General features: G+C 40.4%; 4 protein-coding genes across 7 annotated transcripts in view; 1 reads left to right on the plus strand and 3 right to left on the minus strand.

Moving 5' to 3' along the window:
* The first annotated feature begins 1282 nt into the window (after positions 1-1282).
* The window catches only part of LOC127613503 (UPF0575 protein C19orf67 homolog), a 61266-nt gene continuing 35361 nt past the window's right edge, over positions 1283-27187 (plus strand). The window contains exon 1 of the mRNA XM_052084567.1: positions 1283-4167. The gene's annotated coding sequence lies outside the window, so the exon portion shown is untranslated. The remainder of the gene's footprint in view (positions 4168-27187) is intronic.
* map2k7 (mitogen-activated protein kinase kinase 7) lies at positions 8609-22400 on the minus strand. Of its 2 annotated transcripts, XM_052084107.1 has the most exons (12): positions 22177-22400; positions 18539-18586; positions 15526-15664; positions 15009-15075; positions 14789-14902; positions 14057-14176; positions 13102-13209; positions 12579-12758; positions 12401-12481; positions 11124-11266; positions 10999-11044; positions 8609-10289 (listed from the first exon to the last, which is right to left on the minus strand). In XM_052084107.1, the coding sequence occupies exons 1-12, from the start codon at positions 22298-22300 to the stop codon at positions 10143-10145; spliced, it is 1317 nt and encodes a 438-aa protein (XP_051940067.1). In that variant the 5' UTR covers positions 22301-22400; the 3' UTR covers positions 8609-10142. The 2 variants fall into 2 exon arrangements, with proteins under 2 accessions (XP_051940067.1, XP_051940068.1); XM_052084108.1 differs by lacking the exon at positions 18539-18586.
* The window catches only part of prr36a (proline rich 36a), a 90460-nt gene continuing 72553 nt past the window's right edge, over positions 9281-27187 (minus strand). Inside the window, exon 7 of the transcript XR_007966082.1 lies at positions 9281-9291. The gene's annotated coding sequence lies outside the window, so the exon portion shown is untranslated. The remainder of the gene's footprint in view (positions 9292-27187) is intronic.
* The window catches only part of pkn1a (protein kinase N1a), a 32826-nt gene continuing 28673 nt past the window's right edge, over positions 23035-27187 (minus strand). For all 3 annotated transcript variants that reach the window (XM_052084070.1, XM_052084069.1, XM_052084068.1), the window contains 3 exons: positions 26987-27094; positions 26810-26890; positions 23035-24187 (listed from right to left, as the gene is read on the minus strand). In XM_052084070.1, coding sequence (XP_051940030.1) covers positions 23984-24187; positions 26810-26890; positions 26987-27094 — 393 coding nt within the window. In that variant the 3' untranslated portion in view covers positions 23035-23983. The remainder of the gene's footprint in view (positions 24188-26809; positions 26891-26986; positions 27095-27187) is intronic.

Below are 27187 nucleotides of genomic sequence, written 5' to 3' on the forward strand. Positions count from 1 at the left end.
CTGCTAACAGTGGAGCTAGTTTACAAAAACGCAGTCACTGTTGGGAATTTAGTGACATTTCCGACCCTTCCAATTATTAAAAAAAGTGACCAGTGATTTTAAAATCTGTTAAGCCACATTTGATTTGTCATGTCATACATTTTAATATTTGTAGTTGAGTTATAAAATATTCATCAAATATTTAATAAAAAATGCCAATATTATAAATATTTTGTACATTTAACCTTGACTGATTTTTAAAAATTGGGAATTTGATGCAAAAAGTAATATAATTCACAACTTTCAGGGGAAACGGCTGAAGTAACACAAAACATTACAGGACTCTTGATCATGTAAATACTCAGCGGGCCAAATAACTGGACAGATCGGTCCATGTGTAGCTCACAGGTCATAGCTTGCCCACCCATGCTCTAGACATTCACTAAGCTTTAGTGTCATGAGATTCACTGACATTTCACAAAGTTAAGCTTAAATACAATCTCTTAGGGGAATCACCCTCCCCAGTTTAAATGATTAATTTGGTTTCAGACTAAGTCAATCAGGGTTACACACCCGTCCCATTTGCATCATGCCGAAACATCAGATGGAGTCTGTCAGCTGTCATCCTGTTAGTTCATTTCACACAGCCGCAGGGCAACAGTTTTCTTGTTGTTGCGCCACTTCACATACGACTTCCTGATTTGCAGCACAATGACACGCCTGTGCAGTGTTGTAAGACAAAAACAAGTATGCAGACAAAACGGGTTTGTATAGCACATGAAGGCGTCTGGATGGAGCAATGCAATACACCTTAAAAAAAGTAATCTAATCAGTTATGTAAGCTTCTTTAAGTAAATAGCATGTGCAGTCATGTCCTGCAAGTAACTGGAAAGTTACAGTGAAGGGGGAGGCCACATTTGTCTTTGTCGCATGACAGAGGGACTGATGTAACAAGGTGGGTTGCACACATGTATGTATCGAGTCTGTAATTAAGAGACACTATACACGAAAGCTGGAAAAAAGGTTTTCTGCCAATGACTGCATCGGTGTGGCAAGGTATATCATTCATCACTACCGTCAGACCATCCCACCCAAGTAGAGTGCACTCAAGAACTGTTACACTAGTATGACAGTTAGGTCACATACAGTGCAGAAAACTAAGGGCACATATTTTTGGCCTACAAATGGTTTTCGTAACACTTGTTACACGGTCATTATTTTATGACTATGTTAGCATAGGTACAAATTTAATCAGAAACAAACATCCTATATTTTGTTTATATTACATATAGCCAAAAAAATCATTAAAACAAATGTGACCAAAAAGTCAAAACTGTGTTTTCATGATAAATAAAAGAAAATAATAGCAGCAGCTAGCATTTTTCTATGACCCACTAACCTCAAAATGGGAGCCTAGGGAAAAGAAAATTGTCACACCTTGTATAAACGCAAAGGCTTTAAAAAATTATAAATAAAACAACACATCAGCTTTTTATGTTTTTATTTATTTGATTTTTTGGCGTTTTGTTTGTTTCTCATCAAAAGAATCCTGAGGTATTCACAATATAATGGCATTTATTCTTCTTTGAAATGAAATGAGGGATGTGGGGGGAGGCGAAATACAGCAAGAAAAAAAGGGCAGTAAAGCTGTGAGACTTGATAGATACATCTTTGTGGTGGGGAAAAAAAGAAAAAAGGGAACTAACAGTCTGTTAGTTCTCTCGTCTTTATAGTGGAAAAACTACTTAGGTCAAGCTAACAGCCAAACAGAATAAATCAAAAATATTTTAAAAACTCGGCATGAACAGGAAATGGGTGATAAAAATAAAATAAAGAATTGGACAATTCCAAATATGGCAAATATTTGTTTGATGTTGGGGTACAGAGTAAATAAAACAAAATAAAATGGACGAGTTTAAGCCAGTAAAGCTAAGTGTGCTGGCAGGGTGTTTGTATTTTGATACATTTAGGTACGGTAGGTAATATTACTACTATTATGATATACTTTGACTGCTCGCTTCTCAAGTTAAAAAAAAAAAAAAAAAAAAGAATACAACTCAAAAGACACACAATAATAAATATATATAATCAGTGAAGAAAATACATCGTTCAATATTCTTGCTGCGTCACAGATAAATAAAACAAAAAAACCTCTCAAGACACTTAAAAAATACGGGGGGCAGGTTGCAACGCAAGACACAAACAATAAAATTATAATCATAACAAAAACCCATAACAAGTGCAACATCAGTATAACAGCTTTTGGAAAACGAAAGAAAAGCTCTTGTGTTTGATCGACCACTTCACCTACTACAGCATCAAAAAAACAAAAGGAAGAATACAAAAATAATCATAACACAAAATTGTAAAAATAACATGTCAACTCAAAAGTTGTGTTTGTGGAGGAGGGGAGAACAAGAAAACAACAGCACAAAATTTATAACCCATATTTGGGGCACTGAGTTATAAAACCATCAAGATTTCGGATCAATCCACAACAATGCATCATCACAACGCTATTAATGTGGAGTTTAAGTAGCGGCTAAAATCGGGCAGACATCATTTGCAGCCAGAGCTACACATCCACCCGGCTATCACCTGAAATTGAACCTCGGAAGTTGAGAAATTTCTGCGATGGTTGACTTTCAAGTCGTTACAAATTCAAAACCATTTCCCTCTCATGGGAAATAATACCAAGTGAAATATCCACTTAGTGACTGTACAGGTAACGTTTGAAGTAGCTATTTAATATCAATCTCCACCGAAATATGAAACAAAACAACAACAAAAAACTACTGAGCAGCGACACCCTTTTCCTATCTTGCAAAAAGGTAAATTTCTGGATATGTGATTATAATCACACTCTTCAACTTTGGAGGTTCCACTGTGGATTAACTATTAGTTCAATTTGGTGTCATCTTTGCCCTGAATAGTATCCATAACAACTCAGAATAAAATCATTTGAAAAACATCATGATAATCTTAAATTATATGAACGGTCAAATAACAATGATCACGAAAACCCCCCCAAATAAAATAATAATCATTGTCATCATCATCATCGCTAAAGACTTTTGGTAAACACAATACAGCCTAAGTAAAAATAAAAAAAATAAAAAGGACAACAGTTTTTTAACAAATACTGTGTGTGTGTGTGTGTGTGTGTGTGTGTGTGAGAGAGAGAGAGAAGTGCGACTGTGCGCTTGACATGAGAGCTTATCAAAAATAATTCAACATTCCTAACTATAAAAAAGAAAGAAAGAAAGAAAATCATGTGCATCACCACCCCCTATAGGAGATGGGGAAATATACGGAAGAAAAAATGAGGTGGTTATAGCTGTGACAATGACGTGCACTTGGTAGACTTTGCGGCAGGGGGAGGAACCTTTTTACACTGATGCAATGAGTAGACAGATGTATATTTTTACATATTATGGCGGTGAAATTAAGAGTCTTGTTTGTTTTTTTGTTTTTACAATTGCATGAATGGGCATATAACAATTATGTGATCCCCTCCTGAATTTTAAGTTTCGTCACTTGCTGGGGACAGGTTGGACTGAATTAATGGCAGTTTCATTCAATTCAATGGGTAAGGATGTTTTGAGTTACAAATGTGGAATACAGAAATATATCAGACTTGTATCCCAAGGCACCAATGTATATTTATTACTTAATACGCACATTTTTTTCTTGTTTAGATGACATTAACATTTTGAAAGTCCATCCTTAACGCTGACTTGTATGAGTTCTTATTTTGTTGGTTGTGTGTGTACTATTCATCTGTATGTGATTTCCTTGTGAAAAAAAATTGAAATTCAGCAGGGGATCAAATCCTTATTTCCTATACTGAATATGACCCACGGCCTGTGGGTTCCCCACCCCTGGGTTACAGCATTGATGTAACGCCTCCCACCACCCCCGAAAAAAACAAAGCAAAAAAACGAGCAAACATAATCCCTCCCACCCTGATAACAATCCTTAAATATGGATTCTGCTCATTAAAAACTTGCTGTGTTGAACTCAAAGGGCGGGAGTCTCTTTACAATATACCACTAATAGCAAGCCGACATGGTTTTGCATGACTGCATAGTGACGATGATATTTGGTTTACTTACAGATGGGATTTAAAACACACATAAATACAGAGAGGGAGAGAGGCAGCTGCTGGACGCCAAGGCACAGCTCAAGGTAGGCGCTAGCAGCTAGCTTCACTGTTTATATACACAGCCGGCGAGCTATTATACATATCAAGCCAGAGTGGGATCAATTTAAATATTTGGTGTCTCTACGTCAGAGCTGGCGGAGCTTTTTTCTAGAACTTACAAAGTTCTCCTGGAGCCAAACTAGATCAAATGGGTCTGTACTGGGCCCACTCGTATTCTACAATACAATACAATACATGCTGATTTATATAGCGCTTTCACAACAGTGGCAGCTGTAACAAAGCGCTTAACAAAACAGTTAACACAAAGTAAAATAATAAACACAACACATAACAAAACATGGACTACAATCCAAGTAGCACGTAAAGCATGTGTTGGTGCACATCAGCTTATAATCAAAAAATGTTTAGACAGTGGGAGACTGGGATCACCTGGTGGTTGGGGGAAGGACAAGCATCCAGTCATGAATGACTGGATGCCGAGCACCAGAATTTACTGTTTGTATGGGTCAGCCCTGTCGACATAAACCGTGGCTTTAAAGTCAAGTCGCTAAAAATAGACAAGGGGCCGAGCTGACCAACAGCCTTTAATTGCATCTTCATGTTTTATCAATGCAAGCCAGAAGGTGCACTTTGGCTTCACTCGGCTAGAATCGGATACTGCCAAAATGTTATTATTATTATTATTATTATTACAATTATCTGTTACTATTGTTACTATACTATTACTACAATTCTGTCTATATTGGCGATGTCGTTTTTTTTTTACTAAATCTAATAGGTTGACAATTCTATCACAACTTTAACAGTTGAAATAATCTGTGGGATTTAAAATCATTTCTCCTAGAGCTGTCAGTTTAGCGCATTTTTATTGGCATTAATTTAAATGAATTTTAATGGGATTAAAATTTTTCTCGCGAGATTAATGCGGCACACGTCACAAGCGGATGTTACGTTGCTCTATAAATACACCAGAACAAAACAACAAGCGCGCTGCAGAAGTCCACGCCCATGTCTGTTTTGCCAGCCAAGGCAGCACGAGACACCGAAAACGGATACTTAAAAGAGTTTATGAATGGAAAGTTTACTTTTAAAAAGTTTCCCGATTGCTCCACTGACAAGACCAAAGTTATCTGTTCTTCTCTCTCTCTCTATATCATACAGGTATACGATGTATGCCACTGACACGATTGTTACTTGTTTGGAACTATTTTGTGTGAAAGGTTACAGTGTTCTGCGTCCATATAAATAGAGCGGGTGGAGCTTCTCTGTGTTTGTCTGACAGTGGTAGCGACCTAGAGAAAATAAAATGTCTCCGGTGTTGTCATCGAACCAAGTGTAGTCATTCGAAATGAGGTCTGCACAAAAACTGTAGAGAGACTTCCGCACAAGAAGGACCAACACAATCAACATAGCCTGACTGTGTTAGGGGGAGTGACCCCCCCCCCTCCCACACCTTTCAGAATGGTTTGCCCCAGCAGCACGGGGGAAGTGCGTGCGCTTTTTTGTACGGCGGGCAGTTTTGAATACAGCGGCACATAATGAACGCTGGTGTCCGGTGTCTCGTTATTCTCCAACAAACATGCAGAAACAGACTGCTGTGTTCAAAGTAAACTTGAGAAAAACGAAGTATGCAACCATGGTTTAAATCTACTATAGGCTGAGTACTAGTTTACCTTAGATGTGCACTTTATAATGTTATATTGCTCTGTTTTGATTTTATAAAAAAAGCTGTTAAAGCAGCTGTTGTGTGACAAAATATTGTTTTCATTGCTGTTGATGGATAGTAATATTGTGTGAGAGATTATGTGTGAATAACTGCTCCAAGTGAAAAATGTTCATGTAAAATTGAAAATCGAAATTGTTATTTCAGTAAATATTTGCATTTGGCACATAGAAAACTGATTCATGATTCCATGTTGATGAGAGCATTCAAATGGGGGAAAATAGGACAAAAAAATGTAAAATTCAGAAACGATAAAAAACGTGTGAGTAATCACGATTAATTTTTTAGTCCATTTGAGTTAATTATGACAGTTGCATTTTTAATTAGATTAAATATTTTAATCGTTTGACAGCTCTAATTTCTCCTAACTAATCTACAAATAGTAATCATACATAATAACTATGACATGAAAAGAATCTGTACCACAAGCCATAATGATCTGTCATCAGTGTGAGTTGACAGTAAGGGAAAATACATTTTTGGACTTTTCTGAATTCTTGGTGAATAACGTGCAGTAAATGTCATCTGATTTGCTGTTCAGCACGCATTAATTGGCTGTTACAGTGAAGCCAAAATGGGGACACATCCAATTGTGGACTTTGCTATTACGGAAGACCCACAATGCCGCTTCTTTAGACTGCTCGGCCCCCGTCACGTGATGTCGTGTGCCAGTCTCCCTCTGTACAATATAAATGAGCACACAAAAGGGAACTGCTATACCATAGCGCCCCCTATAGCCGCTCGAAAACACAACTATACAGTATATAAACAGTTGTTACAATGACAATGTATTTGTTAGGTTGAGTACACCTTTGGTGTGCAGTTGTCAAGCTTGCAGTGGACGGGCATGACCTAAAGCATCTGGACAGACAGACACCCTCTAATCCGCCTCTGGTGTAATGACGCGCATTTGTTTCTTGACGCGAGATGACAACTGTAGTTACATTGTGTCATGAGTACTTTCTCACTAAGCGATGCACTTTCCTCAAAACATGCTCTTCTGGTCAGTATTTGGTAAAAAACCCGCGCGGACTTTGCATTGGAGTTCACTTATTTGGCAGGAAGTACTTTGTCCTTTGGGGAAAAAGAAGTGACGGCAGCGTCAAAAGCAATTAACACAATTAAAATACAAACTCAAAAATAAAAATAGTAGCAGCAGTAAATAAATACTTTGAACGGAACACCACAAATCATCTACTAGCTCATTGGCTAAAAAAAAATAAAATAAAGGTTGGCGTAACACCATGAAAGCTATGGCGGCTATTTTCTCCTCTCAGTTCTTTTAGCACATACAGTACTTTACTTTCTTTTTTCTGCATCTTATACTTCATTTCCACTTTACCTGTCTTTCAATTTCTGTTCATCTTTCCTGCCATCTAGACAACAACATATCTCTCGCTTTCTGACACTTAACTCTCTCTCTCTCTCTCTCTCTCTCTCTCTCTCTCTCTCTCTCTCTCTCTCTCTCTCTCTCTCTCTCTCTCTCTCTCTCTCTCTCTCTCTCTCTCTCTCTCTCTCTCTCTCTCTCTCTCTCTCTCTCTCTCTCTCTCTCTCTCTCTCTCTCTCTCTCTCTCTCTCTCTCTCTCTCTCTCTCTCTCTCTCTCTCTCTCTCTCTCTCTCTCTCTCTCTCTCTCTCTCTCTCTCTCTCTCTCTCTCTCTCTCTCGCCCTGTCAGTCAAGTCTTCACGATACTAATTCCACAATCCTCAACAGCCTCGTTTGTCGACAAACAACATTCAAGTTTACATTGGTGATGCAAGCCAAGTCTACATATTAATTCTATTCTCATGAGAATTTAGTAGGATATCACACTTAAGTCATGCACCAAAACAAGTGATTCATTCATTCACAGTTGGGGGTTGCCTGAAAACATGATTTTTTTTTTTGGTGCCAATTAACAAAAGGACAAGATATTGAAAACCACAAATTCAACATTAATCTAAAATCTCATGGAAATGCGGGACAAACTGATCTAATTAAAATGTTTCACTTGGCATGCAATAATGATTCTATTTTCAAGACAATAAATGCGCACGTACAACAATATACAGCGATGACGGTTTGTGAATCAGTGTTTGCTTATTTGCCAAAAAATGGAAAAAACTCAGCTTATGCACTATTGAAAAAATATTTACATTCTACGTCATGTCTGTTTAAGTCCAACAGTTGTCTCTTCGGTGAAATGAAAGGCGTCTTCCCTCAATTAGTGTACAATACTACACGACGATATTTCAATATTTTACATCCGTCATTGCAAACCCTGTTTTGGCATGAGTCACCCTTCTTCCACCATTTAAGAACTTTTCAGTGGGATGCGGTTTCATGTCTGAGATTTTGAAGTTGCATTTTAGATATAATTTTTTTAATAGTTTAAATTTGGCAGGGGGTTACCAACACTGAGATGTCAAATTTTGAAGACTTATTTTCACCTGGCGTGTATTTAATAGAAGGTGGCCCAGTGGTTAGGGTGTCAACCTCACAGTGCAGAGGTTCAATTCCAGCTCCGGCCTCCCTGTGTGTTTTCCCCGGGCCTGCATGGGGTTTCTCCGGGTACGTCAGTTTCCTTCTACATTCCAAAAAACATGCATGGCAGGCTGATTGAATACTCGTATTTGTCCCTAGATGTGAGTGTGTGCGCGGATGGTTGTTCGTCATTGCGTGCCCTGCGATTGGCTGGCAACCGGTTCAGGGTGTCCCCCGCCTACTGCCCCAAGATAGCCGGGATAGGCTCCAGCACCCCCTGACACCCTTGTGATCAGAAAATGGATGGATGTATTTAAAAGAGATCACTTTTCACTGCATCGCAGGCATTGTAACATGGTATTCGAAAGCCCTTATTTATGGCAATGTTTAACGTTCAGTACGATTTCCTACTAAATTGTGGTGAGAACAGCTTAGAATGTCTTTGAGAATGATCTGTGTACCTTTATAATGTTCTGTTCAATGAAGTGCTGTCATCTAGGAAGGAAATGATCCCTAAAAATCATCGAAAAATGCTCATTTCGGCCAGTTAAAGTAGCAATCTGTTTTGACTATCACCTCGAGCACATCAAGAGTACTTGAGACATGATCACAAGTTTTAAAAACCACTTTGAGTGTGGCTTCAAAACGTATGCAAGGACCGCTTGCTTCAATTGAACATCAATGGAAATAGTTGAATGTTATTGCACCGTAAGGCGTCTCAAGTCTCTTGGCCGCCACCTCACAGCCGCAATCACCTTTGGTCTGGAAAACACTAAACAGCAGAGGCAGACGGAGAGGATGAGGTAGACAACCACGTGGACTAGGCAGATGCTCCACAATTGATTACACCATTCCTGCCCTTTTTCAGTTTCTTTGTACAAGTTAAACGTCTGGGTCTCCTGGCCCCCAAATAGTCATCAGAATGACCTTCGTTTCCAACCCACCAATTTCCTTCCGATCTACTCTCAGTTCAGATCAACTCATTATGTACACACACACACACACAAAAAGAAGTTTAGAATACAACACTAATTTGTTTTTCTGAGTTTTCCTTCCAATTGCATAGCTGATATGTGGATTGGAGCTCCTTCGCTTGAAAGCTAATCAATTAATGTTAGAAACGAGGGGATCACTGATGATCTGTGTGTGGTAGACGAAAAGACTGAACAGAATATTTAGTATGCAGGTGCATGTCAACAAAATAGAATATTGTAGAAAAAGTCAGTCATTTCAGTTGCTCAATTCATAAAGTGAAACCCAGATTGAGTCCTTGTTGACGTAATAGTCAGATTGAGGCAAGTGTTTTCCTCAACTGCAAGCTATGAAATAAAATCATGACGTTTTTCACTGTGCGTCGTGAAAAGAATACTCACTGAGGTCTCACTTTTCGTTAAACGTGTGAAATAAATGCTGTTTCCTCCAGTGTTCAAATTGATCACTCGTGCCTGTGTTCATATGTGGCATGCTGTACATGTGACAGTGGCACGGATGACACCCGTTGCTAAGCGATGACTAAAAAGTGACGATACATTTACGAGTGTATAGTTGCGCACAAATCAAGCTAACTACAAGGGGCTCCTCCCTCCCATGTCTGCCTGTCCAGATTGAATATGTTATCCCATCCATCAGTCCCTCCCTCCATCCATCAAATCCGGCACCCCAAATATCTGTAGTCATCGTCATCATCATTTCGTTCTTTGAGGACTTCTCCGGTGGACACAGTCTAAGGCTAGGCTTAGCGTCTTTAGGCTGAGGCTAGACTACATTAGAGAGGACAGCTGCGCTAACAGCAGGCGAGGGGGCTCTCTGCGGGCTACCTGCTAAAGAGTGAGGAGTGGAGCTGGTGATGATGGCTGTAACACTGACTGGTCCGAGGCGACTCAGTGCGATCCATCACCGTCTGGAACCAACCGGCCACGTCCACGTCCAGCACCTCGTAACGTCGTATGAAGCTGTGCTCCTACAATAAGGGAAGGTAATATTGCCCTAGATGATTTGATTGAAAAAAAGAAAAAAAATAGAGAGAAAAAATCCCCACGAATAATCCTTTGATTACTCAGGCTAAATTTAGCTCCACGGTGACATACAAAGACCTTAGTCTCAGAGAAGAGATGGATCACTTTGACGATACTTCCTTGGCACCAATTACGTACCCGTTAGCTAGGACTTGGTGACATGTGGCTAAGCTCCACGGTGACATACAAAGACCTTAGTCTCAGAGAAGAGATGGATCACTTTGACGATACTTCCTTGGCACCAATTACGTACCCGTTAGCTAGGACTTGGTGACATGTGGCTAAGTTCCACAGAAACTCATGCAAACTATCAACTAGTGACCCACAAATGGGCAAGAGTTTAACTATATGCCATACTGATCGGTGTGTTTGGATGAAGTCAAGCTGGCATCAACTGGGTTAACCGATTTGTGTTACGTTTGCATTTTTGTGTCACGTTGGAAAATATCCGATAGATGGAATGGATTTTATCCACTTTTGAACGATACATAACTCCAATCCATGTTTTTTTTCTATTTATGGTGTTATGAGACATATCCCGAATTTTCTACTGGAGAACGTAAAAAATAAAAAATAAAATCCTGAATTTTGTCACTTGAACCATGAAGTGTAAATCATGAGGTCAGTCCAAAATATAGCTCATTCAAAACTTACTAGCAACTGGTGGTATTTTGGCCTTTTTCTGTGATCCTTAGTGAGGCTGGGGGGAAACAACAACAACAGGTTCCTGTGAATAGGAGTGTTTATTTTGTGTGTAGGTGTATTTGTGTGTAGCTCACCAATCTTTGACGAAGGACTGGAAGTCGAGGGAGAATCCCATACTGAGAGGCAGCAGAGGGGGGTCTTCCTGCAGCACTTTGGTCAGAACCTCAAAGTCTGTCTTGCAGTTCTTGTAGGGAAACTGCCCTGTAGCCAATTCCACCTAGCGCACACCAGATGGCATTGACCGTCATCTGCAGTAATTCGTTTAATCAACTGCATCACTTTCATTTTTCTGAAGTTCCATCTGTGACATTACCCAAACTGTGTTCACAAGAATTTAGAAGTACCGTACACATTTTCTAATGACCATATTTTGTAATTATTCTTGATGTGAGATGGTCATGAGCCAACAAAAAGCACGTATCCAAATGTTGAATCCATTTATTTATTTATAATCCGCAACACAAATAAATGTATTTCTTGTTGCCTCAGAATGTTGAAGTTTTTAAATGAGCGAATTCTGAGATGTGTTCTTTTTGTTTGTACACTTTTACCTCCGGCAAACAAAAATGAGCGGGAGTAATCCGACCATCAACTGCTTTATGGTTGGCAGAATAACAAAATCATGACACAAATTATTTCCATAGCGCTTTGTACAGTTACAGTGTAGAGCAAATCTGGATGAAGCTGCAATTTGAGGAATTATGTACACAGTCCACTTGCAGACAGCTAAAATGTGTTTGGCCCGAGCAATGGTCTATGTTATGTGACAATGTATTTTTTTCCCCCCAAACCATAAAAGTCCTAGTTTAAATTTATAAATCAAGCTCAACTTTTTATTTTTTTAAAACAATTTCCAACTATTTATGTTAACCGTTTTGTTAAGCGCTTTGTTACAGCTGTCGCTGTTGTGAAAGCGCTATATAAATCAGCATGTATTGTATTGTATTGTATTGTAATGAATCTCCATCCTCTGTGTCACAATCATTCAATTGGAAATTAATTCTAGAAATGTTTAAAATATATTTGGAGCGGGTCGCACTTTTTCCTCACAGTTGTGAGGTCCAGTGTTTGAATCCTGTGTATAGAATGCACGTTCTTCCTGCATGTTAGGGCCATTGAAAGGTTGTCCGTAGATGTTAATTGGACTTTGAAGGATTGGTTTCCTTGTCCTGTGACTGACTGGCGACCAGTCCAGGGTGTACACTGCCCAAAATCTGCTGGATAGCCTCCAGCTCACCCACGAATCCAAATGCGGGCAAGTGCGACAGAAAATGCACGGATGCATATTTGCTTATTTGTCCTGAATCATAAGGGTTCGAAATGATCTCTAAGAATGTCAATCGAGTCTGACCAGAGAGATGCCAAGGCTCCACACGTCCGCTCGGATGTCATAGTCGGGTTTGGTTGGATCAGGAGGGTCTATTCTCTCAGGCTGCAGGGATAAAAACATACAAATATGAAACCTTGTATGAATTCAGATTGTTGGATTAAGTCAACAGGTTCGCACAATTTGATTTGTCACCACTTACCGCCATGTACGCAGCACAACCAGCGCTGCGAGTCTTTGCCTTAGAGTCGACAAGGCGTCCGCTGATGCCAAAGTCGCAGAGTTTGATCTGACCTTTCGCATCCAGGAGAATGTTGGAGGGTTTAACGTCACGGTGGATGACACCGTGCTTCTCTTTCAAATACAGCAAGGCTTTCACTATCTTGAGCGGAAACACATAGCGATGATTAAACCACAAAATGAAGGCAGCAATGTATTTTCTTGAATATAGGGCTGTGGCGATTGAATATTTTAAGAATCAATTATTTGACCGATTTTCATTATTCAACATCAATACGCATACAACATATTTTTGAGATGCCGGGATCATTTTTGTATACTTGGGACTGCCATCACTCTGTTGTATCTGTGACTTGCAAATGTGTGTTACTTTAAGAAAATGATCACAGCAAAGCTTTCCGGCAGAAATGTTGCTTTTACTTTTTTTGTAATAGAATTACTCCAGTTATTTAATCGTTGCAGCCCTACTTAATTGGCTCACTTACTGCAACAGTCATCTTTCCTAAGATTTGTTCTGGGATGGGGCCTTGGATTCTTTTCTTCAGCTTCTCAGCACACGTTCCCATTAGCTCCATGGCAATAAATACATCCGTCTGTAAAAGCAGGCCCATAAAAAATTGTAACATGTAGTCTGGCGGACATAACTGACAATGATGTTTTATTGGTGGCGTGGAACCACCAAAGAGAAACACAGCCATCATGCTTCAACGTGGAGTAAAACACCCAAAATTCTTTAAAAAAAATTACATTGGCTTAAAATATGAAATATACTTTTAGGAATACAGTGATCCCGCGCTATTTCGCGGTTCGTTTATCGTGGCTTTGGTGCATCGCGGATTTTTTCAAACATATTCATAAAAAAATATATATACAGTGTATATTTTTTTTGAAGTCCGTAAAAAGTCCGCAAATGGTTCGCAAGAAGCAGTGAAAGTCGGCAAAACAACAGTGAGTCACATAGAGCAACATATACAGTACATGTTGGGTGAGGGGGGGCTGAGAAGATGTAAGGCCATGTTGATTGGCTATGCATCATCTTTCTGTCTTAAGGTGGGTTATTCTTTTATCTTTAATCAGCGTCTTAAGTAATAATAATAATAATACATTTTATTCTTATACATCTCATCTTACACACCACAATAACAAAAATGTCACAAAAAGTGGCAGGTTGTTATCTAGTGGAAGATAATTACAAGTTTTGTTTGGGGGAGACCTTCAAGGTCATAAATATCAAACAATCAAACGAAAAACAGTATGTAGGGAAATAAGTCAGTGTGCCTTTTTGTGCTGCATGACGACACAATTTAGTGCACGCTGTGTATATCCTCAAACATGTAATAATTTTGCATTATTTCCTATGGAACAACTTGACAACCAGTGTCACAGAAGGGATTGTGTCGTATTTTGGAGGTTCCATTGTAGTCTTTGGAAGATACCCACATTGGTAACTATGGCACCGTAGCACTGAATTATATAAGGACAGTCATGACTTTTCAGCACCACGTCCAGGTCCATCAGGATCCTCTTGTTTTCATCCTTGTTTCCTGTTCGCCGCATTTGCTAAGAACACACACACACATTTAGATGGCTTTCAAAATAGAAAGATGACAATTCAAAACAAACAAATTCCTCTTGCCCCCCATGTCCTAATATATATATATATATATATATATATATATATATATTTTTTTTTACGCACTGTGACAAGACTTGACAAAAAATGCTGTCAATGCCGAGTTCCAGAGTACAACACACCAATAATTTTGAAAATCGTACAATGGGTCCGCAGAAATATGCATTTTTACATTGGGGAATTTAGTTAGTGAATTTATTTGGTTTCGAGGATTTTAGAGGCATTTGAAGTGCTCATGCCATTTAAAAAAATAAAATAAAAATTCCAAAGATGGAAGTCGCTAGTTAAGCTGGAAAAGTGACTAAATATAGCAACAATGTCACTAATTTGGCGACATTGAAGACAAGTCTTGCTGGCTTGTACCATCCCCGCAGGTGCATATCAAAATAAAAGTCAAATGAATTTTAACATAATAAAAACGGAGAGGGCTGGTCAGGAACTGCGCATGAGGCGAATGGAGCCTGGAGGCTATACTCCGGGTCTGGAATAGAACAACGGGGACAGTTGGGGGAAAGATAGCAAGTACAGGACGGTCTTACTTTGACTGCAATTACATGACCAGTTTTCTTGAATCGCACTTTGAAGACCTGCCCACAGGTCCCGCTGCCAATCTCCCCCTCATTGATCAAATCTGTCACCTCGGCCGGATACCTCTGGAGAATGACAATATGCACGTTATCAATGGATTGAACTGAACTTTTATGTACGGTTTTGCCTTGACTTGGTCAAAAACATGTCATTCTCATTCGCTTAACTCACCTGTCCGTCAATTTTAAGATAACCCGTTTGTTTCATGATCTCTTGCAATTTCTGGTCAATCTCTGCACTGTGGGGACAAATACAGACAAATACAATGCTTCCACATTAATGTAATGTAAGATTTGGACGCGCCAATGCATCGCGTGAGGGCCGAACGAACCAATTAATCGGACAATATTAATAATTTGAAAAATGGCAAAAATCTGCCTTTTTGCTAATTGCGGTTTGTTTATTGTTCTACACACACACACAATACACCCCCCCCAAAAAGCTCTAAACCAATACTAAAGGACAAAGTCATGTAAAACAGTCAAATCTTGTGCCTCTAACTCAAATCTTTATTGTAACCATTTTGAGAGTTATTTTATTATATATTATTTCATGAACTAAATCGGTCACTGAATGGTTTATCAGAATTGTATAGAATTTACCGAATATTGGCGCGGGCCCAAAAAAAGCAAAACATTTAAATAAATAATAATATTGGTCAGGAGTGTGCGTTTGCGAGCTCACATACTTCTCTAGACTCTTCTGTAGGCCGTATGGTGGAGTGGGGAGGGTGAGCATATGTCTGGGGCGACAGGGATGGTGCTGAGGTGAGCTCTCTGAAGATGATGAGCGGCTTCCTGCGTCATTGGCAAGGGGTAGCTGAAGGGCTGGTGCAGAGGGGAAATGATCACTAAGGGCATTCACACCAAAGGTCTGATTGTCAAACATTTCAAGTTGCCATTGTGCCATGATGCACTGGTGAAAAAAATATATGGCATGGAAAACCCCATTCCATTGCGGGATCTAGCTGTCCCGCTATTCTGTAGATTTTTGTGGGGAGAGTAACTAATTAGATCTAAAACTGTAGTTCTACTACAGACCATGAGATGACGACATAGTTTGAGATTGTGTACATCTGAAAGAAGAACGAAACAGGACGTATTGTATTTCAACGCAGCCTGTTTTTATTGTTGAAAATTTTATGAATGCCATCAGCTGTAATCCTGCTTTTTACACCTACACACAGTCAAGGTGAAATTTTAAGTACGGCAGTATTTTTGATGGACATCGGGGGTGTCCAACTCCAATCCAAAGTCGATTGCGAGGCATGGAGCGGGACATTTTAATTTAGGTGCCGCGGCTTTTAATCAGGTACACTTTCGCAGTTCTGCTATTTCTAAAGTGACATTCGTGTAAAGAGGATCGATCATGGTTGTAGGTTTGGATACTGTATTGTGATAGAATTACTCCGTCCCTAGATCTGTGAATAACCAGGGATGACTGTATCGCTGAAATAGCAATTGTTTTGCTAGTGCTGGCTTCCTCCATGACCAAGAAGCCGCGGGTGCGTTTTTTTTCCAGGAACCTGTTGAAGGAATACCGCTTAGTGAGGGGGAGAAGCGTTAGTAAGAGTGCATCTCCACAGTTTGGCCGGCTCCAGATTTGCGGGCACAGGCTGGACAGCCAGAAGAATGAGAATAGGACACAAACAAAAGACAAGGTTGCAGGCGCTGTCCCCTGCAGGTGAGGAGTAACATTGGCCATAGCGCAGCTGGAAGTTAAGAGGACTTTTCAGTTACAGGCAAACAAACACAAGAGAGGAAGACGAGTGTTCACCGCACTCCGGGGGATGCTGGATTAGAAACTGTGTCAAAACACAATCAGACGCTGCCCCCCAAAAACAAAATGCGCCGTGCAGAAAAGCCGCATGCACTGTGCGATCTTCCTCCTCCAGCAAAACTTTAGGTTATTTGTCGGACATCCGCTTTTCGCACGCACAACACACGTACACGCCAATGCTGTCCTGCCACTCACTGACGCACAAAAAAGGGAGAGGAGAAGTGATGTAAAGATAGAAAGAGGGTATGATTTGAAGGGGAGGTGTCAATGGGCCAACTAAAAAATAAAAAATAAATACATCGGCGGCCAAGGACGGGTCTCATCTTTCCAAGGGGGATGATCAGTCATAAAATAAAAATATCTAGTAAATGAGCTGCCAACATCGTAATAATTATCCAGATTTGTCCAAAATAAAAAAATAAAAAATAAAAAAGGAACCTCTCAAATATGGTAGGATTCAGGTTGCGAGTGTATGATGCAACGGGTTGCTTGTCGTCATATTTCATACATAACTTGTCAGTACTCTAAATGCAGCACTTCCTTCAATAATATATAGCTCTCCAATAACAGACAATTCGGTATGTATCCGATACATTTTACAGTGCAAATAATTCCGTTTAATTAGATTACGCCACATCTTTGAAATCAAACCCAATTTTCCGATTCAAATCATTCTTGTTATACCTGTTTGCGGTTATTGGGATTCACAAAAATTACATTTTGACAATTGAATAGGATTAATTCTATTACATGGGCTATGAGGATTTCCGTTAACTAGCATTTTGGCTTTTTCGGAACAGACTGTTCAATCTGAGAAGTTCCACTGTAGACTGCAATGAGGCACACATAGAAAAAGATACAGTAGTGCCTTGACTTAGTTTAATTCATTCTGTGACTATGCTCGTATCTCAAAACAGAGCTTTCTTGTGTTCAATTATCCATTGCTTAAAGTGTTGTAACTTGGGGTGATAATCAGAAAGTTCCCATTAATTCGATTACAAAAGAAGCGTTTGTCTGACAGTTCTGTGTGTTTGCAAGCAAACGACAATGAAACGCCGTAGCCTTTTAGCATACGATACAGTTTACATTCTTTTGCAAAATGGCATCGTTTGCTCACCATAGAAACAGGTAGCCCACACTTTGTGGGAAAGCAGCGTTGCATTGTGGGCTACCTGTTTCCATGGAGAACGTAAATAATGCTGCCAGGACAGCTTATTCACAAGACGGCTTAAAACGCAAGAAGGGGGCACAAGGACAGGCTGTTTAGATTTATTTTTGACTATTATGACAATAGATTTGTACAGTGCGTAAATAGAGGTTCCAATGGATTTCATTTCGTGTGAACCAATAAGAGTTGGAACTGGAACAGTTCTCAAGGCACTCTGTAAGGTATGCAAAACGTGCATCAAGCTTTTTGGTCTCTACATACCGAGACCATTTGTGTTCAAATACTACAACCAGTTTTAAGAGTCACATCCACTGAAATATGGATACTACTTTTGTTAGCCCATCAATGGTGTTACCCATTTTGTGCTAGCATTAAGCTAACGTTTAAGCGAAATTATATGGCTTTATTTAATAGATGAGTCATTTTCTTTCTTTCATGCTCAGCTAGACCGTAACCTCCAATTTCGAGTGACAATTAACAGCGCAAAGCAGACGCTTGGCCTATTTATTCAAAGAATTGTTCCCTTTCAGCTGATTATTTTTTTAGACATGAGGAAGTCTGGCAACTTTTCGTACCAGTGGGTCAAAAAAAGAGAGTAAGTGCAACCAGGCTCATATAAAGTGATGAAGTAATATGAAGGAGAATTAAAGGTCAACGTGGTGGTTGTAAATGGTGTAGATGGCCTTGAGAGGGTGTATAAGAAGGGTGGGAGGATGTTGTGTGATGGCAGAGAGAGCGATGGATTGAATGATACCTGCACGCTGGGAAGGAGCTGGAGCAGGACTGAGCTGGATCACGATGACTAGACGGAGGAAAGAAAATACAACACACACACACGTACATTACTGTACTGCAACTACGACCACAATCACGCTCTCTCTCATACTACATTTTGTTGCTGTTGTGAAAGCGCTATATAAATCAGCATGTATTGTACAAATAGACTCTCATGAAAGAGACAAATCCTGTAAAGAACAGCGAAACACAGCAGTGATAGCTTAACACATTTAAGCGGTCTCGGTACATCCGAATAGACGATGGAACACTTTATAAGTGTGAATGAAACTTTATGAAAGATATAATGGAATCGGTAGTTGTTTTGTCCTTCAAACCAACAGGAACTGAAGGCAAATGTAGTGAAGTCCATGTATGCATTCATAATAATCCTTCAGGTAGTACATGACAATCTGGCCAAACGAACATCCCCCACTTCCAATCAAAGTCAGCAACGCACATTTTTTTAAAGATGATCCGAACTGATTATGCCGTGGTGTGGTATGGTGTGGGCCGTGTTAAGAGTGAGCATTCCTTCTCAATCTGATCCAAAAATGCTCAGGGTAGACAGTTCTAAATATTAAACCAATTCAATACTTAGAAATAGTAAAGACCTCCGATGCCATCGTGTCAAACTCAAGGCCCGGGGGCCAGATCTGGTCCACCACAATTTTATGCGAGAGCAAATCAAAGTTGTCATTTTTCATGATGCTCGCTAAAATCTCTACCCAAATTTCAAATTCTCATTTGTAATAAATTAGAGTGACACTGTCCGCATTTTCTTGTTACCAAACCACTCATTACTGTAACTTAAACAATAGATGAATAAACCGTTATTCTTGACTTCTTTATATGGTTGTAACGGCCCTCCGAGGGAAATTTTAACTGAAATCTGGCCCGCGACAAAAATGCGTTTGACACCCCTGTCCTATGCTACCGCTTTCCTTAACCTTTGTGGGAAAACATCATTGGATCAGGGAAAGGTGACAAGGTGCTTCTTTGCAAACATAACAAAGGACAGCAATATTTAAGTGCATTCATTCCATTTTTACGCCATACACCATCATCTTCCTTTTTACTCCATCACCATCATACACCATCGGTCAACATCAAGTGTTGCTGACATCAGTAATGTAAGGACTTCAAAAAATGATATGCTGATACTGAGGACCTGAGCGATTAATCAAATGGATGATTTAATCGGATGATATTAGATCTATTAAAATCAGCAAATATCTGCCATTTTTAACACCCCACCCCCACCCTTATTAACCCATTGCAACGTAAACTTAATGACATTCACACATCCTCCTCCCACCAAAATCAGCTGATTTTGACTTTAATCTCATGTAAAGTTAAATACTGATAAGTATCGTAAACAGTCAAATCTTCCATCGTTAATTCATGTCCATCTTGTTGTGTTGACAGACCCAAGAAGAATATATTCACCCTACATTTCTTTGAATCAATCTTTATTGTTAATCAGCTATCGGATTTTTTTTCCAGCCAAATATCAGACTCTACTTTTAAGTCAAGTCAGCTTTTATTGTCAAATATGCTCTATGTATAACATACAGCACAGATGAAATTACTTTCCTCTCTCAACCACAGTGCAAACATGTAGTGCATTGAACACACACAGCTAGAATTTAGGTTAAAATTCAATAAGACAAATATATAAATATGTTCAATAAAAATAAATAAATAAATAGCAACAAGAGACAACCCAGGGCACTTGTGATTATTGTATATTCGTCGTTACTTGCTTTAAGTGCAATAATCGAATGTCAGATGCTGGGGGAGGGGCACTGATTGTGGCAGGAGGCAGGGCGGGGGGTGTGGGCAGAACATGGAGGGAGTTTAGCCTTCTGACCGCCTGGTGGAATAAACTGTTCTTGAGCCTGGCGGATTTAGCAGAGAGACATTGCAGCCTCCTCCCCGACGGCAGCACGTTGAAGAGGCTGTGAGACAGGTGGGTGGGGTCACCTGCGATCTGGGTGAGAGTTGTAAGTGCCCGCGAATGGAGGAAGAGAGACACCAATGATCTTCTCAGCCGCTATCACAACGTGCTGCAGACTCTGTGCTGGACACGGTGCAAGCGGCGTACTACACGGTGATGCAGCTGGTCAAGATGCTCTCAATGGTGCCTCTATAGAAAGTCTGGTTTAAATGGATTTTAAAAATCCATATCGTTTTGGCCCTTGCTTTGAACATCGTTTTGTTGGCCAGGAGGTGCTATGCTAAACACGGCTTAAAGGTTGCTGTGAGGCATCTTTCCTAAGCGTTTTTCCCATTTGAGCAAACTTTCCTCCAAATACTTCAGATCATCTCACTTGGATCGGAAAAGAAAGTGCCATAGCCACTGCTTCTTCTTTGTACTTTAGGCCGTCTGGCTGCCCTGTGGCAACATGCTGCCTCCCACAGGGCAATGGAAGTACTACAAAAGACATGGTTGAGAGGAAAAAAAATTGACGATTGTGCATATAAATACTGTATAGAGTATGTATGAGTGTGGTGTGTCATGTTGGATACACCACACACTATAAGAGCAGTACGTACGCACTGGCCAATTTTTCCTCTGGCGTGTGGGGTCTCTTACACTGATAAAATGTGTGTAGCCTGCTTCAGTATGTGCAGACAACATCGTGACATCATTCAATTTCCGTCCTACATCTTTACTTTGACTGCCTAGCAAGGGGAAAAGTCCATATATTTCAAAACAGGTACATGGCAAGTCTCAGAACCTTTTTACTGTCCTGTCCTGAATAAATCCGAATTTATTTTTCTTTAGATATGGAATCCCTTCAGAAAGGGCGATACAAGTGCAATTCGGCATTAAGAGGGAACAAGAAATTCACACAAACACTGCATGAAGAGAAAAAAAATGGAAAACACGGTTTGGTAGAGTGAAGAAAAGAACAATTATATAGAGGTCATGAAATTACTATTTAAACTAGCTCGTAATTTCACCAATATTTTAAACTAAATTACATAATACAGACAACTAAATGCAATGCAAGTACGTCCGTGTTATTATATGCTATTACAGAGATGTGACTGGTTTATTCGATGAGCTAAAATCTGTTCACCCCGGTCTCGTCAAGGATAAAAAAAATGATAGTAATTTCGGATTTTGCAGGAGGTTTAATCACTAAGAAACAGGTGCTCTGGGGGAAAAGATGCACTACGAGTACACATACCCACGCATAATGACACAAAACAACATTTTTATGTTTTTGTCGGGCCTGCCGCCAGCTATCGTTCTGTCTGCTAGCACGTTAGCTTAGCACATTTGACAGCACAGGTCCCCAACACATTCTGGAGGTGACTGTCGGCTTAATACTTTTTGACAGCGGCTCAGACTTGAAAACCTCAATTTACACACACGGTAGTATTCGTTCCCAACGCGACACAAGCGTGTTAGCGTGGCACAAAACCGCGTAACACGTACGTCGGTGTTTGTTTATGTAGCTAGCTGGTTAGCACGCAGCAGCTAAGGAGGAGCGGAACAGCCGTTCTCCTTCACTCCCACCCTCCGCCTCTTTTTCTCCCCCCCACCCACCCCACAGCTATCACAGTTATTCTGACCCCTTTGTGGACATCCCGGTTAACACTCACTTGGTCTCGCGTGGGATCTATGGGGACTCATGTCGATCTTAAGGTCCATACTCCGCCGAACTTCTTCGTTTTCCTGCTTTAGTTTCTCCTCGATCCGCGACAATCTCTGTTCCAGCGACGACATCTTGAAAAATTGAGCTTCCCATGGAGCAGTGCTCGATACTGCCCCCTTTGGCAGACTGACACAAACCCACCCACCGACATACAGTATCGAAAAGACAAGACATGCACATAAGTGTGTAAAGTCATGCGGATTGATAGGTACCGGCGTAGTTGGACGGGTGTTAAATCTACGGTTGACATCCAGACTGTAGATCAGGGGTGTCCAAAGTCGGTCCTCGAGGGCCGCTGTCCTGCCTGTTTTCCAGCTCTCCCAAGAGCAACACACCTGATTCAAATAATCAGGAACGTTCGGAGCTGGCTGATGAGCTGATCATCTGAATCAGGCGTGTTGCAGCCGGGAGAACTGGAAAACAGGCAGGACAGTGGCCCTCCAGGCCTGGAGCTGGACATGCCTGCTGTAGATAGTCGCGAACGAGCAGATAGACAACCTTTAGACAACAACCAGATTGCACACACGGACATGGAGGTAGACAAGCAGTTGTGTGCAGACAGACATACAGGCAAACCGGTAATATCTTCTAGCTAGATGGGCATGCAGGTGAACAGGTAGACGGGTACCGTTGTACAGATCATACATACCGGTAGACACGTACTTTTGTACAGATAGACAGGCACCTAAAACAACAGTCAGACTTTCAAGTAAATGCAGGTCTGTAGGCATGCAGACAGACAGGAACTGACGGACAGTGAAACAGGAAAGAGAGAGACACGTACTGTTTTCATAAAACATGGAAAGGCAGTGTATACTGTATTTTCAGATGACAGAGAAAGAAATACAAGAAGACAGGTATACTTGTAGACAGACAAACATGCAGATAGACCGGTACCCATATTGTTTCATACACAAGGTGCAATTCTCTGGTTTGACATTAAGCATCTGCTCATTGTAGAGCAAGTTGAGTTCATTGCCACTATACAGTGCTAGCATCTAAAGTCTACCAAAAAAAAAAACTGTCAAATGTCATATCTCTTCCAAGTCTAACCATTTGTACCTCAAGCCACCACTGGATATTTTTTAATGAGAACTACAAAATGTTGCACTGATATTTGTGGCATGTGCTTATCGCACTCCAGGTTTTATTGCAATCATCATACCCCAAACGTATCCATTCAAAAAACAAAGTATGTGCAGGGTATTTGGAATATTGCAATTGCCAAAAGTCCATTTGCACCAATTGCAGCTGGTAAGTGGTCACGTGAAAATAAGTACAGCATAAATAAGATGTCGACTGCGTTTACGTCAAGACAGTGGTTATTTACCCTGTGGTCAACTTCCTGTAAGACCAAAATGTGTCAATTCGTCGTCAGTGGATTCACTCTTTTGACAGGAGGTATTTTTTTCTTGATTCTTAAAAACACACACACAAAAGAACAGTGGAGAGTATGCGTTCAGCTCATCTTGTCACTCTTCCTGCTGCTCTACAGAAAGACTTGCCGACATAAAAACTTAGCTGGTCCGTGTGTCTGATACGAGTACATACAAATGTAAGGCATCGGTAACAAGAGGCAGCACCTACGTATTTTGTCCTGGCAATAAGTTAGCCAACTTCCTTCAGCCTGTGCCTATAAAAGCCCACAGAAGTGGAAAACTTAACTTCAGTGTTACCCACATTCATTCACAGTGTTTTAATGAAACAATCATACGGAGAGGGCGCACGGGCCACAAAACAATATTGCCGCGCCACTAGCAGATGTCCGAGACGTAGTCAAAGTCCAGGAAGCTGTCCTGGTCCTTGCGTGTGAGAACGCGCGGCTCTCGTGGGGGCGTCAGAGCCGGCTGTTCCGTGGTAAATTCCTCGTCAAAGTTGCTGACGTCTTCCTTGTCACCGATGGAGGGGACGAAAGGAGGCGGCACCTTCCTCTGCAGCAGTGCATCCCAGTCCATGTTCTAACACACACACACACACACACACACACACTAGGGATGTGAATCTCAGCACTGAGGACGATTCGATACACATCTCGATGCACTGCCAGCGATGCGATACTTAAACGATACATGGAATTTTCTGGCGATACGATGCGATACGTTTCACCGTCGTCACGATGCGATACGATGCGATACACATTAAGTTCAAATCAATGCGATCCGATACGGTACAATGCAATTTGTTGCGATATTGTGCAATTAAACATGATGCAAATAAGCAAAGAAAAAAAGCTTTTAAAAAGATGGAATTCAGTATGGTATTACAAAAAGGATACCACTTTATTCCTTATAAACAGTAGAACTTGTAAAACAACTTATTTAAGCCCTTTCACAATTGGGTTTTGTGCAAAGAAAATGTAAACAATTTGGCACCTGAGACTCACAGCTGTTGCTATAGTGTAAACACAGACTATTCTCACTGAGTGTCTTATATGAAATATAATAATAATATATATATGTATATGAATCTATAGCGCAAGATGTCCACCCATCCACTGTAAGTGCAAGTCTTTGCGCACTGTTCAGCGACACAGTAATCTCACTTCTCACTTTGTTGTACACATCGGGAATATGTTTGTAAGTGAACACAGACCTGTCTGGTATTTTATACCTGGGTTCCAAAACGTGCACGAGCTGTCTGAAACCCTCGTTGTCCACCACGCTAAGGCTGGAGGTCTTTGCATATGAAATAAGCAGTGGCCTTAGTTATAGCCATTGCGCGGTCACCGTGAGTTGCAAGGGGACTCCCAAAATAAGAGGCGATTTTTTTCTGATCCTGACCTGGTTTACCAAGAGTTTCTCCGGTGTCCGACGAGGAACTGTGCGGGGAAGCGGGAGGGAAACTTGTCGGTGATCTGGTGCCATCGGTTTAAGTGGGTCTGCATATTTGTGGTGCTGCCGTTGTATGGCTTCTTAGTGCGACATTCCTTGCAAATTACGGAGGTTTTATCAAGCTTTCCGTCTTTCTTTTCGAAGCCGTAGTATTTCCAAACATAAGATTTGAATGTTGCGGCTGCATTAAATATAGTAGTTTCCTCGCCTCCCCTTGCGCTAACTTCCATAATGTTTCGCTAGTTGTGTACTGGACTGTATGTGACGCACGGCTACCATCCGTATTCAACACAAAACGCAAAGCAATGATGGTGCATTCATTGCGCCTAGGAAAGGGCAGACAGGTGACGTTTAACATGAATAAAACGGCGCTTGAATCGGATTTTACCGATACCCATCAATGCATCGTGATGAATCGCGATTTCACCCGTCAATTGCGTCGTACCCAGTGAATGAGCCGATGCACTCGGATCGCGCACGTGCGCATCGATGTATCGATTAATATCGATTATTTTCCACACCCTTAACACACACACACACACACACACAAAAAATAAAAATAATAAAATAGATATGTGATTATGTATCTGTTGTGTGCTGCCGGGTTTAAATAGTGTTGGATTTTTTATTATGGTTTGTTTTTATTTCATTTTGACTTTTGTTTTCCATAGTCATTTAGTTTTAATGAATTCTTGAATTGGGTTTGTTCGTTTTTATTTAGATTTTTTTTTTTGGGTGGGGGGGCTGCTTCATTTTTAGTTTTTTTATTCATCCATCCATTATCCGAACAGCTTATCCTCAAGTTTTAGCATTAGTTTAGTTTTGGTATAACAGGTAATTGTATTTTTTTTATTAATACAGGGTAAGATGTAGGAAAGGTCACAGTGTTGTGCAAATAACTCAACAAAAGATGTCATTAAAACAATAACCAGATAACCAGGTGCTCCCTGTGGCCATGAAATGCAGCTGTCATAAAAATGGTCGAGCCTATATACATGGATTTAGAATCAACACCAAAAGATGATGTATCAAAAACAAAGGAAATATTTGCTACAATGACCATTTTATAGGCATAAAATGAAGTTTCACAGTTAAACTTCATCTACATCGTGGTTCATTGTTGTTTCCAAGACCTGTCATGTATTTATGGCTAGGATATGGCACCAAAGCACTACCGGTACTTTTCTCAAGTTGATCCTTAATTCACTGCCATTGACGACTATGCTTTTTCAGTGGAGATAGGCGAGTTGAGGGTTTGATGCTGCGCCACTGTAAATTGCTTGAAAATGCTCTAAATTTGCCTTCAGTGAAAGAGTTGACTCACTTCAACATAGCTCCATGACACTAAGATGTCAAAATAGGGCGGGAAAGCCCCAAAGCGGTGCCTTGACTTATGGCCTATGCTTATAACTCAGTTTCAAACTTGATACATACATATCTGTATGATCTGATGAATAAAAAATAACAATCATAATAATAATAATAATTAAATGATGTGAAGGAAAATTTAAAATAGTACTGCGATTTATCCATTTGTGTTCATATTGTATTTAATTGAAAGATGTTTGTTGTTTTTTTTTCTCTTTCTCCTTTCTACATACATTCTTGCTGCTGGAGGCTGTAAATTTCCCCAGTGTGGGACGAATAAAGGATATCTTATCTTATCTTATCTGTGCTCCGTTGAGTGCTTGCTTTTGCTGTTTATATTTTGTAATTTTGTAGGCTAGAAAGAGAAGTGAAATGTCTCACCCTGAAGAAAGCCTGCTTCTTCACCTCCTCTGCATCCTTCTCACCCGAGCCCAGTCGCCTCTCTGGGTTCCGTCTTAGCAGCTGTTCATGTTTCACGCATGCACAAAGATGGTATATGTGTCATGAGTGTGAGTGAGTTTTGGCCACATTTATTTGCGCGCGTGGGTGTAGCCTCACCCGTCTCATGATACCAATGGCTTCGGTTGAGAGGAAGCGCGGGTAGCGGACTTCGTCATTTACAATGCTGTCAAACACCTCCTCTTCATCGTCCCCTGGGAACGGTGACTGCAAAAACGAATGAGCGGGTTCATATCAAGACGTCATGTAGGGCTGAAAGACTTTGAAAAAGAATGTGCGAGTGAAAATAATGTGATTTTC

Source organism: Hippocampus zosterae, chromosome 13, assembly GCF_025434085.1.
Source record: "Hippocampus zosterae strain Florida chromosome 13, ASM2543408v3, whole genome shotgun sequence".
NCBI classification, from domain to species: domain Eukaryota; kingdom Metazoa; phylum Chordata; class Actinopteri; order Syngnathiformes; family Syngnathidae; genus Hippocampus; species Hippocampus zosterae.